Source organism: Perissodus microlepis, chromosome 9 (genome assembly GCF_051167445.1).
Source record: "Perissodus microlepis isolate ML-2025 ecotype Zambia chromosome 9, ASM5116744v1, whole genome shotgun sequence".
In the NCBI taxonomy this organism is placed as follows: domain Eukaryota; kingdom Metazoa; phylum Chordata; class Actinopteri; order Cichliformes; family Cichlidae; genus Perissodus; species Perissodus microlepis.
Window position 1 is genome coordinate 33,468,500 of NC_140469.1, and position 20,456 is coordinate 33,488,955.

General features: G+C 40.4%; 1 protein-coding gene across 4 annotated transcripts in view; it reads left to right on the forward strand.

Annotated features, from left to right (window-relative positions):
* Positions 1–18,718, forward strand: part of LOC146380923 (protein NLRC3-like) — a 31,598-nt gene extending 12,880 nt beyond the window's left edge. The window contains exons 3-11 of one of the 4 annotated variants that reach the window (XM_084940274.1): positions 2,354–2,535; positions 2,623–4,444; positions 10,376–10,549; positions 11,753–11,926; positions 13,523–13,696; positions 13,942–14,115; positions 15,085–15,258; positions 15,336–15,511; positions 15,647–18,718. In XM_084940274.1, the coding sequence (XP_084796400.1) occupies positions 2,808–4,444; positions 10,376–10,549; positions 11,753–11,926; positions 13,523–13,696; positions 13,942–14,115; positions 15,085–15,258; positions 15,336–15,498 (2,670 nt within the window). In that variant the 5' untranslated portion in view covers positions 2,354–2,535; positions 2,623–2,807 and the 3' untranslated portion in view covers positions 15,499–15,511; positions 15,647–18,718. Of the gene's footprint in view, positions 1–2,353; positions 2,536–2,622; positions 4,445–10,375; positions 10,550–11,752; positions 11,927–13,522; positions 13,697–13,941; positions 15,272–15,335; positions 15,512–15,646 lie in introns of those variants that run through there. The other 3 variants (XM_084940275.1, XM_084940272.1, XM_084940273.1) reach the window with 3 other exon arrangements.
* Positions 18,719–20,456: the final 1,738 nt, after the last annotated feature.

Consider the following 20,456-nt stretch of genomic DNA (forward strand, 5'->3'; position numbering starts at 1 on the left):
CTTTGTATGCAGGGTTTCCTGGCGAGTGCCTCCTGTCCCATTCTTCAGTCACGGTTATCCGCTGTTCTGCCTCCTCTACCCTTGCCGTGGTAGCCTCTAGCTCCCTTGTAGTTTCTTGAAGTTTCTTGTTGATTTCTCCTCTGAACTCGTTCAGTTCCTTTTTCATGTCATTACGAAAAGAAAGTCGAAACTCACTCATGTCACTTTTAAGGGCCGACCTCAGAGCCCGAATCTCATCGTAGATAGCTAGCATGAATGGGCTAACCGCCTCCACTTAGCATCGCCATTATTCTCCTCACCTCTGCGAGTTTCCTCGACTAACTCTCCCCTTTCTCGTCCCGAGCTTGGTTTACCTTTAGTCTTTTTTTGTTTATCCCCATCCATGTCAAGTTTAGATACTGTTCTTTGTGTCTGAATATTCTTCCAAGGGGATTATTTACAACTGGCAAGGAGCCGAAACTTTCAAGCGGCCATCTGCTTCAATACCCAACCGGAATTAAGGTTGGACTCTCATCATCCACTGGTGCATAAACTGGGTGTCATTAGGACGTTAGAACAAACAGCAAATTTACACAAGAACTGGCTTGGAAAAAGGTGGCAAGAGATCTGAAGAAATAATAAATTCAAAATTGAACATTCTGGTTAGAATCATTGTCCCTATGTACTGTCAGGTTGTTGTGTGTGAAGGCGAGGAAGAGAGAACCCAAACACAGGACTCGCTGGTAGGTGAGGACTGATGATTTATTGTAGAAGACAGAAGAATGAATAGAACGTGAGGTGGCTGACTGACCGAAGCGACTGAAAGGCTGGCTGAACTGAACATAGGCACACATGGGATGAGTCGTACGTAGTGAGGAGGTAAAATTAATAACAAGATGATGGACCTCTGTTAGCGTTCAGGTAGCTGCTCTGCTCTGTGTTGGTACAGGGCATTGAAGATGATAACAGTGGGTGGATTATATTCTTAAACTTAGTTACAGCGCTTTCAGAAAGACATCTACTGTGATAAAGTCTACTCCCCACTTCTGTGTAATCAATTATTGTAAATGTAAATGTTATCAGAAAACGATCAGACAGGAGAGGGTTTTCAGGAAACACTGTTAAATGTTCAGTTTCTATGCCATATGTTAAAACAAGATCTAGAGTGTGATTAAAGTGGTGGGTGGGTTCTTTTACATTTTGAGAGAAGCCAATTGAGTCTAATAACAGATTAAATGCCATGTTGAGGCTGTCATTTTTAGCATCTACATGAATGTTGAAATCACCCATAATAATTATTTTATCTGAGCTGAGAACTAAATCAGATAAAAAGTCTGAGAAATCAGACAGAATCTCTGTGTAAGGCCCAGGTGGACGATAGATGATAACAAGTAAGACTGGTTTCTGAGTTTCACAGCTGGGGTGGACGAGGCTAAGCATCAGGCTTTCAAATTAATTAAAAGTCTGTCTGGGTCTTTGGTTGATTAATAGGCTGGTGTGAAAAACTGCTGCCACAATAGTTAGAATGACTCGGGGGAGTTGATTCATTTAAACTAACATAATCATCCTGCTGCAACCAGGTTTCTGTAAGGCAGAGTAAATCGATTTGTTGATCAATTATTAAGTCATGTACTAACAGAGACTTGGAGGAGAGAGACCTAATATTTAATAATCCACATTTCACTGTTTTACTCTTTGGTTCAGATGTGGATACTGTATTGTTCTTTCTTTGTGATTTTTTTTTTTTTTATGTTCAATCAAATGGTGGGTTTAATAAATTTGTCCATATTTCTAGAAATGAGAGCTGCTCCATCCAAAGTGGGATGGATGCCGTCTCTCCTAACAAGAGCAAGTTTCATCCAGAAGGTTTGCCAATTATCTATGGAGCCCACATCCAGGTGTCATTACTGCCGCCGTGAATCATAATTTTACTGAATTTACGTATACCCTTAGCCAGCAGTTTTAAATTTTCCTCAATGTTGCCTGCTCTGGCCCTTGGAAGACAATTGTCTATGGTTGCTGGTGTCTCTAGCTTCACATGTCTGAGAACAGAATCGGCAATTACAAGAGTTTGACCCCCAGTGGGTGGAACAGGAAGTGACACTCTACCGCAGAGAGAGCGAACCCCAAGTGACAGTGCCACCAAGAGCTTCCAGTTAGCCCTGGACTGATTGAAGAATAGTAACTATTGTGAGAATCACTTAAATATGTCAGAGCTTATGTGTGCTATCTTAGATTAAATAAAAGTGCATTATTACATTTGGCAATACTATATAAAACATACTGATGCATGCTCATCATCCAGGTAAGTGAATCCCTAAAATTTGATTCTGTTCATCTGGACATAGTTTTTATTTTTCCTGAATTTTCACAGAGACAATAACAGGAGTCCTGATGGTGAGGGTCAGCAGCTGCCTATGTGTGCTTTGTGTCAGGATGTCCTGAAACATCCAGTTTCTACTAGCTGTGGACACACAGAAGATGACTCCTGTCCCCATAATGGAGAAAGATCGAGCAATGGACTGCAGTCAACTGGACAGAGGAGCTGTATACATAGTAAGATTGAACATCTGTCTACTAATAGATTTTTCAAACATTAAAGTTTTCTTCCTTTTTGGTCTTAAATATTATCACGTCTTTCAGCAGATGTTGGTCTGCAGGAGGTTTTAGATGAACATAAGATCAGTCTGAGGAGGAGATGAGAATGTGTGACTGAAGGAAGTGGAACCCTCCTCAACAGGATCTACACTGAGCTCTACATCACAGAGGGACAGAGTGAAGAGGTTCATACCCAACATGAGGTGAGGCAGCTGGAGACAGCTTCCAAGATGGACGCCCTCCATGACACTCCAATCAGGTGCCAGGACATCTTTAAAGCCTTACCTGACCAACAGAGACCCATCAGAGTGGTTCTGACCAACGGCGTGGCTGGTGTTGGAAAAACCTTCTCAGTGCAGAAGTTCACTCTGGACTGGGCAGAGGGCTTGGAGAACCAACATGTCAGTGTGGTGGTTCTGCTTTCATTCAGGGAGCTGAACCTGATCACAGATGAGCAGTACAGTCTTCTGGAGCTGCTCCATGTTTTCCATCCAACATTACAGAAGGTCACAGCAGAGAAGCTGGCTGTCTCTCAGCTTTTGTTCATCTTTGACGGCCTGGATGAAAGCAGACTTTCATTGGATTTCACCAACAGGAAGCTGCTGTCTGATGTCACACAGAAGTCATCAGTCAGCCAGCTGCTGACAAACCTCATCCAGGGGAATCTGCTTCCCTCGGCTCTCGTCTGGATAACTTCCCGACCTGCAGCAGCCAATCAGATCCCTCCTACAAGTGTTGACAGGCTAACAGAAGTACGAGGCTTCACTGGCGCCCAGAAGGAGGAGTACTTCAGGAGGAGATTCAGAGATGAAGAGCTGTCCAGCAGAATCATCTCCCACATGAAGACATCCAGGAGCCTCCACATCATGTGTAGTATCCCAGTCTTCTGCTGGATCACTGCTACAGTTCTGGAGCACATGTTGACTACAGAGCAGAGAGGAGAGCTGCCCAAGACCCTGACTGACATGTACTCACACTTCCTGCTGGTTCAGACAAAGAGGAAGAAGAACAAGTACCACGAGGGACATGAGACGAGTCCACAGGAACTGATGGAGGCTGACAGGGAAGTTCTTCTGAGGCTGGGGAGGCTGGCGTTTGAACATCTGGAGAAAGGAAACATCATGTTCTACCAAGAAGACCTGGAGCAGTGTGGTCTGGATGTGACAGAGGCCTCGGTGTACTCAGGAGTTTGTACAGAGATCTTCAAAAGAGAGTGTGTGATCTTCCAGAAACCAGTCTACTGCTTTGTTCATCTGAGCATTCAGGAGTTTCTGGCTGCTGTCTACATGTTCCACTGTTTCACTAACAGGAAGACGGAGGTGCTGGAGGACTTCCTGGAAGATGAAATGAATGAAGAGGAGGAAGATGATGATGAGGATTATGATGAAGACTTGTATTACACATCTGTAGCTGACTTTTTGCACATGGGCCTAAACAAATCTCTTCAGAGTAAAAATGGCCACCTGGACCTGTTTGTCCGCTTCCTGTATGGCCTATGTCTGGAGTCCAACCAAATAATATTATGTGGTCTGCTGGGTCAGACAGAGAACAGTCCAGAAGTTATTGAGAGAATCATTAACAACTTGAAGGAGATGAAAGCTAAGTTTATTTCTCCTGACAGAATCATCAACATCTTCCACTGTCTGATGGAGATGAATGACCTCTCAGTACATCAGGAAATCCTGGATTTCCTAAAGTCAGAGAACAGATCAGAGAAGAAACTCTCTGAGATCCACTGCTCAGCTCTGGCCTACATGCTACAGATGACAGAGGAGGTTCTGGATGAGTTTGACCTGGATGAATACAACACATCGTGGGAGGGTAGACTAAGGCTTATTCCGGCTGTGAGAAACTGCAGGAAGGCTCGGTGAGTCCAGATGTTAATATCATCCTAAAAACTGTAAAGATGCCATCAGCTGTCTGATATATATACTCTAAGGTCTAGAAGTATGTGAATGGTGACACATCTTTATGGTTTGGTCTCTTCACACTAAATTTATTTAAAATGAAAATAGTGTGATAATTTCAGATTCTGAGCTTTAATTTGAAGTTTCAACAAAAACGTTGAAAAGTTTTTTTTGGTCATTTTCATACAAAATCTTCTTTTCTTAATGGTAAATAAGGAATTTTGTTAAAGCTCTTTGGAATAATTGAAATCTGAACCTGTGGAGTATAGAATGGATTTCCTCCTGCCTTTGGTTTGCTCTTCAGCCGTGACATGCAGCTGCATAGGCTTCACATAAACGGGTTTTATATTCCTCCTGGGTCTGTTGAGTTTACACAATATTTTAGGTCACTGTCTATGTGTCTTGTGAAGCTTTGGTACATGTTAGTGACTGGGAGAGTAATATCTTCCTGTACATCTGACAGTAGGGCTGGGCCATATTATACCGTTCACGGTAATACCAATACAATGTTAGGCAATGATAAGAAAATAAAATATCGCGATAGAATATGGGTAAAACGCGCATGCGCAGTGCCTTTGTTTTCATACGCAGATGGCCGATTGAGTGAAACGGATGAACCAGAATTGGTTTGTAAAAATGGTGCAACTTCAGTGATGTGGAAGTGATTTGGTGTTTGTCCGTCAGATACCCACCAAAGCACATTTTTCTTTGTAGAACACGCAAGCGGGCCGTCGTTATTGCCGTATTTGTTGGACTAAGATGCTCGTAAATCTGGGAGTGATCTGGGTCCTAAACTCCTTTCCCTTCAGGTCCCAAAGTCAAACGAACACTGCAGCATCACTGAGAGTTAAAAACTGTCTAAATTCTTTCATCTTTAATAAAACGATCAGCATTGCTGCTTTACCAGGTGTAACTATGAAGTTTAACATCCAGGCATCCATGAAAAAAGAATTTATTACATTTGACGGAGTTAGAAGTTAGCAGGAAGCTAGCGGAAGTTAGCTCACTAGTTTCGCTAGTTACCTAAGCATGATAAAGCATGTTCTGACTGAGAGATTTCTGAAAAAATTCAAACGTACTGCTCTGCTATCACTTCCAACATACATGAAGACAGGAAACTAAACAGCAGTGACGTTTGTAGGGTTACTGAAGTTGGGCTAGCTGGTATATAATGATGTGCTACGTGATCGCTAGCGACACAGCTGTGTTAGCATAACATAAACAGTGAAGCTGGAGGAATCAACGCTAACACTTTTCCCCTCGATAAAAGTTAACGTGAGGGTTCCTGGTGGTTAGGGACAAATGCAATCGCACGGCAGGATGCTGTAAACGGACCAAACTTCAGTCAGGAGAACAACTGAGATAATCCATCCACATTACGAAGTTAGTCATTAATATACTGCAACATGGGAATAGAGCAGCTGTGATAGAATACAGCATTAATGAATCAATAGTACAGAAGTGGAGGAAGCAAGAAGAATGAGTTGAATAAAGTTTGATTTATCTGACTGCTTTGTTTCCCTTAATGTGTCTTATAATCCCGTGCACCTTATGGTCTGAAAAATACATATTTGACCTTTTTTATTTGGCACACTGCAGTTTAATGTAGCAAAGCACCTCTTTTTAACTTCAGTGGATATTATATATGGTTATGCTCAGGATATGTCAGCCCATTTCTACTGGAAATGCCTTTTGGTTAAACTTTCAGCAAGGAATATGCATTTTCACTGTTAAATTTTTATATAGCTTTAATGCACATAAAAAAAACAGCTGCTTGTTTAAGTGAAAATAAATGGATGGTTTTTTTTTTTTTTGCGCTAGTAAAGTTGTGGAGTTGTATTTTGTCTTGCATCAATTATATTGTCAGTTATATCGTTATCGCAAATTTTCAAATATATATCGTGATAAATATTTTTGGCCATATCGCCCTGCTCTATCTGACAGTTCTGTTGTGGTGTCATTTTTGACATTTAGAGGTGTCTGCTCCATCTTTTGTTCTTCCATCCATTATCTTGGAGGTTGATCTGACTTTCATGTGTCCAAAGAATGTTGTTTTAGAATTGATCAGCCTTTCTATTAATTTGTTTTTGTAAATTACTTGTTATGTTTTTTGTTTTTGTCTTGAGGCTAACGAGTAGTTGAATGTTGTGCTTTGCTCTGTGAAGTTTTCTTTAGTAGTGTTGTTTACAGTCCGAATGGGCCAGGGGAAGAAGCTGTTTGTGAGTCTGGAAGCGCTCACCAAAGGCCAGTGGGTCAAACAGGTGATGGGCGGGATGTAAGGGGACATATGTGATGGCCCTGGTTTTCCTGAGACAGGAGGATCTGGCGATGGGTTCCAGGGGTGGCAGATGGCAGCCAATGATTTTTTTTTTTTTAGAGGGTATTAATTACCTTCTGTGGAGCCTTCATGTTCTCAGCTGTTGTCCCTGTGTACCAAACACCCAGGCAGTAGGAGAGCATGATCTCCACTGAGGACCGGTAGAAGGCCAGCAGCAGCTTCTGGTCCAGGTTATTCTTCCTCAGGACATGGCAAAAGTGGCCAGGGGATCTGAAGATGGTCCAGTTTGATAAGGATGTCTGGGATTATGGTGTTGAACACTGAATTTTAGTCCATTCTCATGTAACTCCTCTTTTCTCCCAATGGCTCAGTGCTCTGTGATGGTGATGGCATTCTCCATAGACCAATTTGCTCTGTGCACAAACGGGTGGAGGTTAAGCAAGGGTGGTAGGCAGACTCTGATTTGCTGAGAAACTATGTGCTGAAACACTTCATGACCACAGATGTGAGGGCTGTCGATGTTTAGTCATTGAAGCTGTCTATTCTAGACTTTTTGGGCATAGTGGAAATGATGGTGGAGGCCTTCAGAAAGGAGGGAACAATGGCATGAGTCAGGGAGAGGTTGAACAGCCTAGTGAGCATCTCTGTCAGTTGGTTCCCTTGAGTTGGTTGTTTGCTTCAGATACTTCCTTCTTGTCCTTTTTCCTCGTAACCTTATCTTGGCACTAAATTTAATGCCCTTCTTGGCTCTCGGAGGAGGCGGACGCATCTTCCACCCTCTCCCTCTGTTATCTTCCCTGCTGCTGCTTCTATGTCTTTGTCTAGTCTCGTCTAACTCTATCCCTCAAGGACTTTCTCAGTCTTGTTCTCTAAAATCTAAAGAATTATGGATTTGATCAACTGGTCCCGTAACAGAATTGACACTCTCCTGGGCTTGGGAGAGTCCGATTGTCCTGCAGACACGTTTGCTGCCGGATACTCGATGGTCGGTTGCGTCGTGTGTCTGGCGACACTCTCGATGGAGGACATCTACCAATGCGGAACCACAATAACAGATTTCTGGCTGACTGGAGCTGGCACGGACCTGGCTTATTGAAGAACAAGAAGTGGCTACAGCTGTTCAAAATCCCATAAGGCTGGCCAACATGATAGACGATTGGCAGGGCTGTGAGTACTCAGACTGTGTTTTGAATGCAATATGGATAAGATCTTGGAGAAGAACAACGGGAATTGAGAGAATTGGGGACCAGTGATGGACATTAGACCAACTGTAAAAAATTGGATGCAGTTGTTCGCACTAAACCCAAACATTCACCATCTTCACTCATGCAACTATCCCAATGGCGCCAGCTGAAGGCTTGCCAAGGTCGAAGCTGACTAGAACAACAAAATTCTCCATGATAACAGGATTGTTGTCAGAACTCTTTGTACCTCCTTCAAGGCCACCTGGGTCCACTGGAGACTGTTGACCTTCGCTTAACCGGGCGTGGTGACACTTTCTCTCAGCTGAGCATGGGATACACGCACACGAACAAAACATGTACACTGATACTGATACACCCTCACTATCACCCCCACTTCCCCGAATCCAACGCCTCCTCCCATGCTTTGGTTCCCTCCCGGGGCAGATGGCGGGTCAACTGGACCAGTGCAGACATGCTGCAGGACCGGATGCACTGTCTACACTGGCTGTCTCTTACCCTTACCCACCCCTGTTGCCCGTCTTGTGTTTCTATGGTGTATTGACAGTTATGTGCTGTTTGTGCTGGGGTGTTTTTTTTCTGTTCTCAAACTGTTCTCCCATTAGGAGCTCAGTCTGAGTGGAGTTTTTTTTTTTCTCCTCTTCTGACCTCATGTTATGTATTTTTGTTGTTTTTTCCTATTAGCCTACCTCTCTGACATGTCTTCCCAATGTGATGTTTGAGTAAAGTTTGGTCAGAAGGTTCCTTTGTAAGTGTGCATGCGCCATTAGCGAGCTGCCTGCTGTAACCTTTAATTTCCTTTGGGATTAATAAAGTATTCTTTTTCTGATTCTGATTAAGAAAAATAAATAAATAAAGCAGTGGGGGTCGGACTCTTGACTAGAGCATATGTATCCAGTAAGGGTCCCCAGGCTAGGCCCCTCTAATTCCCAAGCCTATCTCGGATATGTGTGAGATATATATATAACTGAAGCCTGGCTTGGATATTGCCTGGGTTAACAAGTTACATGTCAGGTGTCCAGGAACCAGGACACGGTGATCAGAAGTGGGCTACTGGAACAAGTAAGCATAAAGGGGTCAAGGGATGAGAATAGGAAGATATAACATGAAGAGTATGTGGGACCTATGGAATCTTTAACACCTGGCAAGGGGGAGCCAGGATGTCAAGTAAGCGGGGCGATGTCATTATCCCCACCCTCTGAGATTGGGTACCAAGTCCCAAGAACATCTGGGCATTGAAGGTGTTGAGTGTGAGAGCAGGATTATAACTAAGCTGGAAACCTGGGCCCTCCATGGCTGATTACCAAGACTGTAGGAAGTGTCCTTTGAAGGTCTACTAAAAAATCCTACAGCGACCATCACCAAAACCAACCAGTTAATCTACACCACGGCAGCAGTGATCACTGAGATGCTTGGCTACAAGATCAACAGCCACAAGGAGCGGTACTCTCCATGGAGTAAGAGACTAGAGGCCAAGATAAAGGCAACACAAAGGGAAGTTAGCCAACTACTAGTGCTGCAGAAAGGTGTGATGAAGACAGGGATGCCTAAGAAGTATAGCAAGCTTCCCATACCTGAGGCCTTAGTCTTTACTTGGTCTTTGAAGTCTTTGCTTGGCAATTTCTTAGTTCAAAATGGGATACATCCCCAAAGGTGGTTGAGAATGACGAGCAGAGATCCTGTGGCTAACCAGCTGGACATGGTGTCTGTCTGTTTGAATGGTTAGATTGCTTTCTTTTCACTGAAAGGGACAGCATATAATACATATTGTATTTTTAGCATATGAAAGTAAAAAGATTCTCTCAGCCTCATGTGTCCCAAGACAAATCCTTCACAATGTCTGCTTTCCTTTGACTGATTTTTAACAAACTTTGTTATTTCATAACTTATTTACTCTTCTTTGTTTTTCATCACGATCTCATAGTTGCTGTGCATATTAATTGCACATAAATGCACTGAAATTTCGTTGTAACCTGCAGTAACCGGTGTATGCACTAAATGATAATAAGTTGGCTATTCTATTCTATTCTATTGTAGTATAAGGCCCTTACCAGCCACTTGTGGCACTTTACCTTTAATTGCTGTTCATTGTGGGATAACGTATTTATCTTTCTATAGCTCAATTACCTTTATGATGTTCCATCCATTCATTCTCTTCCACTTATCCTTTATAATGTGTATTTTTTATTATTAATGCACTAACAAACATGACCGTGAGAGGCCACAGTGGGTAGGTAGGTGTCCGTTGACATCCACTCACTTTGGTCTTCCATGAGATAAATATGACTCAACAGCTATGAGTGCTCCACAGTGCACTTTTTTAACTTTCCATTTACAGTGATTGCCATTTTTGTTTTCTGTCCTTAGTATTTATGATAAATCCCTGACTTCCATTGTTTCTTCAATCTCAGACTTTCTGAATGTTGGCTGTCAGAGACTCACTACAAAGTTGTGGCCTCTGCCCTGAAGTCTGACCCCTCCCACCTGACGGAGCTTGACCTGACAGGAAGTAAACTGCAGGATTCAAGACTGAAGCAGCTGTCTACTGGACTGGAGAGTCCAAACTGTCGACTTAAAACACTGTTGTTAGTTTAATTTTGCCTTTTGAACCTCATAAATCACAACTTTTAGTCACAAATAACTTTTTAGTGGTGATTTGGGGCTGTGTGGAAACCTGTGTTTACGACTTTCAATTTTAAAACATAGTGTATCCAGAAAGTATTCACAGTGCTTCACTTGCACATTTTGTCATCTTACATTCCAAAAGTGATTAAATTCATTTTTTCACCTCAAAATTCTATATACTTTGTTGAAGCACCTTTGGCAGCAATTACAGCCTCAGGCCCTCTTGGGTATAATGTTACAAGCTTGGCACGCTTATTTTTGAGTAGTTTCTCACATTCTTCATTGTAGAACCTCTCAAGCAACATCAGGTTAGATGGGTAGCATCACTGCACGGCCATTTTCAGATCTGAAATTGGGTTTACGTCTGGTTTCTGGCTCACAGAGTGGTCCTGTAGCCACTGCTGCAGAAAAACCACAGAAATGTCGAAAACATGATGTTTCCACAACCGGCACGTTGTTGTTGCTGTCATTGCTGCTGCTGCTCGTCTCCTCCCACACTCTACTCCTGAGTCTTGGCGTGCTGCTTAAACAGGGAAGGCATGATTGAACAATGGTTACTAGCTCTTGACCTCCCTTGACCAACCTTGCTCAGTACACTTACTCAAAGGATATCCTCGGTGTCACAGGGAAGCTGAGAGCTGCTACCTGGGCCCCCTCCCACCGGCAAGGGCAACAGCCGCAGCAACCACTGTGTGGGTGGCTGCTAGGTGATGTTGCCACCACCAGCACATTGTTGCTGTCATTGCTGCTGCTGGTTCTCTCCTCCAACTCTCCACTCATTTGAGTCCCGGCGTACTGCTTAAATAGGGCAGGCATGATTAAACCAAGGTTACCAGCTGTCTACCATCCTCTCCTGGCAATGCCCCCAAAACCGACTGCACTGCTGGAAAAAGTAAAGCCCTGTGAATATTTTCTGGATGCACTTCAAATTACTTTTAATAGTTTCTAGTTTTGGTTTGAAAATACATTACTTTTTGTGCTGTGAGTAGTATTCTTCTTGAAATTGTGCAGGCAAATATACAAAAAAAGTCCTCAATTTATTTGTTGTACATTTGTTACAATATATAGATCAACTTCTATTACTGATCAGTGAAGCATATTTGAGTAATTTTACATGATAATAATTTTAACCTTTTCTGCTTGGTATTATTCTGTAACAACAGACTTGCTAACTGTGGACTAACAGAGATCAGTTGTGATTCTCTGGTCTCAGCGCTGAAGTCTAACCCCTCCCACCTGAGAGAACTGGACCTGAGCAGAAACAACCTGCATGATGTAGGAGTGGCAGGACTTTCTGCTGGATTACAGAGTCCTGACTGGAGACTAGAGACTTTGAGGTCTGAAACAATATTTAGATATTTTTTTAATGATATGCATGAAATAATTTTATTTGATTTCTAAAATGGTAACTAAGAGGTACTGTATACCCAAAACCAAAAGCCTGGAATTTGATGGACATGCTGGCAAAAGTTTGTGTCTTTTTGGAAGACTCTATCATATGAATGTATTAGTTGACAATAGCTGGTTGGCTTTAATGTAAAGTATTATTCACAGTTTTTTCAAATTGCCCAAAAGCATCAAACAAGAAGAAAGTTGGAAAAAATAAAGATTTAACCTTAACATAAATAAATAAACAAACAAATAATAATAAACACATGCAATTCAATTCAATGCAGTTTTATTTACACAGCACCAAATCAAAACAAGAGTTTTATATTGTAAGCTAGAACCTACAATAATACATGCAGAGGGGAAAAAAACCCAACAATCATATAACCCCCTAAACGAACATGTTGGTGACAGTATAAACGAAAAAGTCCCTTTCAACAGCAAAAGAATCACCTTCTGCAACTGGTTGGGGAAAGGGAAGAAAGACTTTACAGACATGCTGTGGAAGAGAGCCAGAAATTTATAAAAACTAATTATTCAATGCAGATAGGTCTATTAACACATATTGGGAGAGAGAAGGGTGAGTCCAGAAGAAACACCCAGTGCAGCATGGAAATCCTCCAGCAGCCTACACCTATTGCAGCATAACTAATGGAGGATTCAGGGTCACCTGATCCAGCTCTAACTATATGCTTTAGCAAAAGGAAAACCAAGGAAATTTTGAAGCCTAATCTTAAAAGTACAGATAGTGTCTGTCTCCTGAATCCAAACTGGAAGCTGGTTCCACAGAAGAGGGGCCTGAAAACTGAAGGCTCTGCCTCCCATTCTACTTTTAAATACTCTATGAACAACAAGTAAGCCTGCAGTGTGAGAGCGAAGTGCTCTAATGGGTTGATATGGTAATATAAGTAAGTAAGTTTATTTATTAAGCGCTTTTCATAGACAGGTAGTCACAAAGCGCTGCACACAGAGATTAAAATAAACAGTACGATAAATAGCAAAATGCACCATATACACAATATAGAGTTTAAATGTAAATTAAAAATATAAAAATGTAAAAAGCATTGGTCAACAGAAAGCTTGTTTAAACAGTAAAGTTTTTAACTGTTTTTTAAAGGATTCCACAGAGTCAACCAAACGTAGTTCTAGAGGTAGACTGTTCCACAGCCTTGGTGCCACAGACTGAAAGGCTCTGTCTCTCTGTAATATAAGCTCATTAAGATAAGATAAGGGGCCTGTTAAGAAAGCAGTCCTAAATATTTCTTTAGTATGTGCATTGAAGGACATATCCTGGTCAAAAATGAATCCAAGGTTCCTCATAGCATTACTGGAAGCACAGTTAATACCATCCAGAGTAAGAATCTAGTTAGATACCATACAAGATTTTCAGTTTTGGTATCTTTTCATGTGTGAATTGGATGGGTTGTTATCGATATCTGGTGAGATTTCATGTCAAAAGAACCTTTTTGAAAAATATTTACTTAGAAAAATTTGTTGTTGTGTTTTTGATATTTTTTCCTTTTTTTTTTCTTTTATAAACTCAGATTAAAGTCCTGCAGTTTGTCAGAGATCAGCTGTGTTCATTTAGGCTCAGCTCTGAAGTACAATTTGTGCTATCTGAAAGAGTTGGACCTGAGTCGAAACGAGCTACAGGAATCAGGAGTGGAGCAGCTTTCAGCTGGACTAGAAAGTCCAAAATGTAGACTGGAAACCTTGAGGTCTGTGTTTGACAGTGTCACATATCTATAATCTCATCCAAAGTAATCTAGGTTTAATTTTCCTTTATAGTAACCTTTATTCAATAATTCTAAATGTAAAGAATTAATAATAATTCTTCAAATTGTTCTGCAGTGACTTGACTATCCTCAGACTCACCAGACAATTAAAAAAGTCAGGACCACTGCCAGTAACATTACATGTAAAATCTGTGACTGAATTGTAAATAAATGTACTGTAATTTCAGACTTACTCACTGTGAACTACCAGGAAGCTGCTGTACATTTCTGGGCTCAGTTCTGAAGTCAGTCTCTTCCTGTCTGACAGAGCTAGACTTGAGCCACAACAAATTGCATGACTCAGGAGTAAAGCTTCTGTCTGCTGGGCTGGAGAGTCGAAATTGTAGCCTGAAGACTTTAAGGTAAAAAATCTAATTTCTCCTTTTGTAGAGTCTGAATCCCAGGAATAATTATTTGTAGAGTCTGAATCTCAGGAATAATTATTTTGCATATATATATATATATATATATATATATATCACCTACTGCTGCGCAATCCATTACAATGGTCCCTCATTTATCCCGGGAGTTACATTCTAAAAGTAGCCTGCAAAGTAGTCAGCTTTATTTCTTACAATTATTATAGATGTTGTAATGCTGTAAAATCCCTACACACTTCTCAGACAGGCATGACCATTTTCACTCTTTTCTCTCTTGTTTAAACATTCTCAAAGTTCAAACCATCGTAGAAGAATAGGTCCAGTATTATAGAATTAAACAAAAGCTCAATCCCTGTTTTCATTTCCAGAAGATGGGAAGAGTGTAGCTGAGAGAGAATTCAACATTAATGAATCAATGGTAGGGAAGTAGAGGAAGCAAGAAGAATGAATTGAGTAAAGTTTGACTTATCTGACTGTTTTTGTTTCGTCTTATACTCCAGTGTGCCTTATGGTCTGAAAAATACGGTAACTTCTACCTTCCTTTAACATGTCCAGAAGTCCTACTTTGTGTTTGATAGTTATCATCTTCCTCTGCCTTTTGGGTGCTACCACAGGTGCCTTTGATGGTGCAAAATGTTTCGTCGACATTGTTGTGTTTGTTGGAGAGAAAACCTACAAATATACAGTACGGTACTTCAGAGTCACACTGCTAGCGATCAAAGATTTATGTACATTTGACAAGCATAACGCATTCTGTACTGTACAGGAGACGCGGAATGAGATTGATTGACAGTGATCTATAGTCAATCACGTCGCAGAACACAATGCGCTGTTTAAAAAAAAAGTATGCAAAATTGCACAAAAAATCCACGAAAGAGTGAGGGCATGAAAGTTGAACTGCATTATAGCGAGGGGCCGCTTTATTGTATTTTTTTTTTAATATTTCCATAGGCTGAAGGACTGTCTGATTATGGAAAATGGCTGTGCTTCTTTGGCTTCAGCTTTAAAGTCGAATCCCACCTATCTGAGAGAGCTAGACCTGAGTCACAACAAACTACAAGATTCAGGAGTAAAGCTTCTGTCGATTGGACTGTGGACTCAAAACTCTAGACTTAAGACTCTAAGGTATAATATCTAATTTCCCTATGTGGAGACTATAAAAAACAGCAGTCACTGTTCAATAAAAATCTTTCCTTCTACAGGATAAAGGACTGTCAGATTACAGATAAAGGCTGCGATTATCTGTCCTTAGCTCTTAACTCGACCCAATGTCCCCTAAGAGTGCTAGACCTGAGTTTGAACAAGTTAAAGAAAACTGATGAAGAACTGAAGCTGATGTTTGGGTTTCTGAAGGCACTTCATTAAAGACTCTGGTCAGGTCAGTAAAGTAATAGACTTGCCTATTTTGGACAGATTTCAAAACTAGCCACCAACAGAAAGTCGTTAGTCAAATGTTTATTTTGAATAATTTCTGAGTTGACCCAAAAGTAATTTGTTGTTTTGATCCATACAGGTTTACATGAACCTGGAGTATGGAGGAGGAGACATCCTTCATTAAGCTGCCTATCACCACCCTGAGTTCATATTCAAACATCCTAGAATTACTTATTTTATTTTGTCTTCCTTCCCTTAGATAGTCATTTGATGTCTTTATTTAAATTTATAAAGGCTTTCATTTGATTCAGTGAACTACAGTCGTAAGGTCTATAAGAAGATGTGAATGCAACATTATGGGGAAATCCCTACCGTGACCAACTACACCCTACACCTTGTTGGCAGTGATCACTACTATGCTTGGCTACAAGATAAAAAGCAGTACTTTTAATGGAGAATGAAACTAGAGGCCAAGATCAATGTAGCATGGAGGGCAGTTAACCAACTATCAGAGCTGCACAAAGATGTGATGTAAAAAGGAATGCTAGGTACAGCAAGCTGCCAATACCAGAGGCCTTAGAAACTGCCAAGCAAAGACTCATTCACTTGAAATGGTAAACCAGAGAGATAGAAGACATTATAATAAACAAGATGTTCTCCACTGAACCATCCAAGGTGTACTCTCAGTGTCAGATGAACAATATGAGAACAGCCCCACCAAGGCTGGAGACATAACAATACTGGAAGACCTAATGGGAGAAGGATGCAACCCATAACAACAATGCACTGTGGCTAGTAGAGCTGGGAGAAGATTACAGCAAGGTCCCTGAACAGGATCCAGTAACATCACAGTTGTAGACATCCAACACAGAGTAGCTGCTAATGGTTAAACGCAACCATAAAAGCTAATCGAACAGTGGACAGTCCTGATCCCCAAGGGTCCTCAGAAGGGATCTGTCCCATCCAACTACCAGCCAATAACCTGCCTCAGATTTTCAGTACCACATGGAAGCTCCTGTCGGGCATCATAGTGGCTAAGATGAACAGGCGTATGGCTCAATAAAGGCAGAGATAGGAATTAGCAGAAACACCAGAGTGGAAAACTCAACACCATGCACATCGATAGTGGAATGCGTAGAACTATACAACATCAACAGGACCCTAAGAGCTTTCATCAGGAATTCAGTGGTAATGTTGTTTACAACAATGCAGAACAACTTCAAGCCGATTACACAGGTCACCATCAAGTGCATGATTTACCAAGGCAATTTAAATGTTATCTGGAAATAACTAGACAAGAGAGGGTTTTCAAGAAAAATTCTTAAATGTTCATTTTCTATGCCATATGTTAAAACAAGATCTGGAATGTGTCATTTTTAGCATCTACATGGATGTTAAAATCACCCACATTACAGTGGCTTGCAAAAGTATTCGGCCACCTTGAACTTTTCCACATTTTGTCACATTACAGCCACAAAGATGAATCAATTTTATTGGAATTCCATGTGAAAGACCAATACAAAGTGGTGTGCCACTTTGCCACAAGGATTTCAGTCTCTAGATGTGCAAAGCTGGTATTGCAGCAAAAGGTGGTTCTACAAAGTATTGACTCAGGGGGCTGAATAATTACGCACACCCCACTTTGCAGTTATTTATTTGTAAAAAATGTTTGGAATCATGTATGATTTTCATTCCACTTCTCACGTGTACACCACTTTGTATTGGTCTTTCACATGGAATTCCAATAAAATTGATTCATGTCTGTGGCTGTAATGTGACAAAATGTGGAAAAGTTCAAGGGGGGCGAATACTTTTGCAACCCACTAATTATTTTATCTGAGCTGAGCACTAAATTAGATAAAAAGTCTGAGAAATCAGACAGAAATTCTGTGTAAGGCCCAGGTGGCTGATAGATGATAACGAATAACACTGGTTTCCTGAGTTTTATAGCTGGGGTGGACAAGGCTAATCATCAGGCTTTCAACTAAAGGAAAGCTCTGTCTGGGTCTTTGGTTGATTAAGAAGCTGGAGTGTGCAATTGCTGAAAATAGCACTGTGTTCTAGGGTTGTGGCAGTGTAACTATATCAAATTACACTTCCTGTATTCTTTTTTTTTTCTTCATCAGTTCCTAAATCAAGATCTAGGCCAGGTTCTGACTGTGGTGTACATTTACATCAAAAGTGGTCCAAATTTACTGTAGACTACAATGAACCTTTTTCCAAAAACTGGCATGTAAATGATTGGCAAGGCTTTTTCCACGCTGTGGTCTGTCTGTGGGAAAATTGATGCCATTAATGTTAGTGTTTCAACACATCTGATTATCCCACAGAAGTTCACTATTACTCATGTGGCGAAGAGCAAGGATCAAAAGGTACTAAAGGCAACAAATTAGACAAAGGACACAAATTCTGACACAGGGTGTTAGAATGAGTTAGTTTTCAAATTCTGCAGTTACTATACTAATTATGCTAACTTTAGGTTAGGTACCAGTCCCACCAGGTACATTGTGTAAAGTATGATAAATTCTTAGTGTTTGATACTTCTAATATAATATACATATACTTGATAATATACAAAAGTTGCCCATTCTTGTAGTTGTTCAGTCCTTCTGCTGTTGTTGCAGCAGGTTTCTTTACTTTTCTTTACTTATTCACTCTTATTCTTATTCACCCAGACACCTTACAAGACAACAGACGTAACAGTGGAAAGATTGTGGTGTGATTACAAGTACACTGCTCAAATGAAGGATAAATTAAAAGGCACACATGGATGTGTACATTGCACTGCATTACTTGCTAATTTACAACCTCGTAATCAGTTTTTACCTTTTTGCCAGGTGCTTGCTGTAGTATTTACTGAAATGCAAATTAATGTTGGTTGTTTTACATAATCAGTTTATGTTTCAACATAAACTTTGTTGTCTGCTGTCTGATAACAAAAAAAAAAAAAAGTCTTCCTTAGGTAGTTAGATAGTTAGTTTTTTGTTTTTTGTTTTTGTTAATTTATGTTGTAATTTATGTTAGGTCAGTCTGTCTTGTCTCTGCTAGCCAGCTAACTAGGCCTCTTAGTTAGCTAGTTTAGTGTTTTCTGTTAATTTATGTTGTAAATTTATGTTGCATGTAGCACCTTGGTTCCTGGAGGAACGCTGTTTCGCTTCACTGTGTACTAACTGTATATGGTTGAAGTGACAATAAAGCCAACTTGACTTGACTTGACTTGAGTTGAGGTTAAAATGTAATGCTATGGATCTAATTAGATGTTGATATGAATACTAAAATATATGAAAAGCTTCAAATGAAGCTGCATGATTAAAGAAAAGGATGCTGAGATTGGTCGAAAATAGTTTCAAGTGTGAATGAAATCTTTGAAGTCAAATAATAACTTAAAGTCAAGTATTTAAGGAGGAAATCTTATGTTTTAAGAGAACAAGCACAACATTTCTGTAAGTGGTCTATGCAAAGAAAGACGTCCACTTATACTGCTACATTCATTATGCTGAACCGTTGTGAAAGGGCTTATTACAGCTGTACTGCTAGCATACTGTTACATGATTTTTATTTGTGAGTTCTGAAAATGTTGTCTTTTTCTTTTTGATACCACTGTCTTATTATTTTTTGACTATTAGGTCGGAGTTTTTATTTATATTCTAGTATCTTGAGCCTTTAGTTTTTGTCATATTTAGGTTCTAGTTACTGTTTAGTGTTTATGGAATTTGACATTTGTGTTTACTTTTCCCAGTGTTCCTTTTGTATCATGTTCAGTTTCTTATCATTGTGCTTTATAGTTTTCTTTTCAGTTATTTCCTGTTTTACTTTAGTAGTTGATTATCTGTTGTCTTTCTTTGAGTTTTACTTGTGATCGCCTTGATTGTTTACGGGCACTTTTTCATAGATGTTTCCCCTTCCCTCAATATATATGTGTGTACAAACCAGTGATGGGAATAACGGCGTTACAAGTAACGGCGTTACTTTTTTCAGTAACAAGTAATCTAACTAACTACTATTCCTATCATTACAACGCCGTTACAGTTACTAACAAGAAAATGCGGTCCGTTACTATTTTTCAACAAACAGATGGTTGATGCTGTGTTCAGCTTACCGCATCTTATATCAGTTGCACAGAAGTAGCTGTAAGTAATCTGGATGCTACAGCTTTAAGCAGTTGCGTGCGCTCCCGCGAACGGCAATCACAATCACTGTCTAGTACAACACCTGGAGCTAAAGGGGCAAAACAATCGCATGAGTGCTGCTGTTTGACTGAGGAAGAATAAACTAGTCGTGGTAAGCCGATCACATGACCACTTAAAGACAAAGCAAAAAGGTGATATATACCAGTTTTTAAATTGTGTTGATAGGCCACGTAAAACCAGAGTCATAATAAACAATATATACGCAGCGTTTTTTTTCCTCAATAGTTTCGTCACGAATACTGTCTAAGGACAGCGCTAGCAAGCACTCTCTGCTTATGACCCACAAAAAGCAAACAAACAAAAAAAAACAGGGGAAGGTTTAGGAGTGATGGAAAGAGAGAGAGCGAGAGAGAGAGAGATAATGGTAAATGGTAAATGGCCTGTATTTGTATAGCACTTTTCAAATACAGCAGAAAAAGAGAGAGAGTGAGTTTTGAGATATGAGAGATTTGTGACGTTTAGCGTGTTTGGAGTGTGTAGTTGTGTCTTGTGTAGTTAGTGTGTAGTGTTGTGGATAGTTTTGTGTTGTGTGTCAGAACAATGAGGTGACTGCTGTCTCCAGGTAGAAACAGGAGTGATACACCTGCTGCTGTCAGACCTGCAGGTATCAAGCTGAGATGTTCTCCTTTATAGTGGACAGAAATTATTTCTTTGGAGTGGCACAAATAATTTGTGTGGCATCTTAATGAATGCAGAACATGCAAATAACGTTGTTGTTTGCAAAACTTGTGCATAGGATTTTAAATTGACATGTTATAT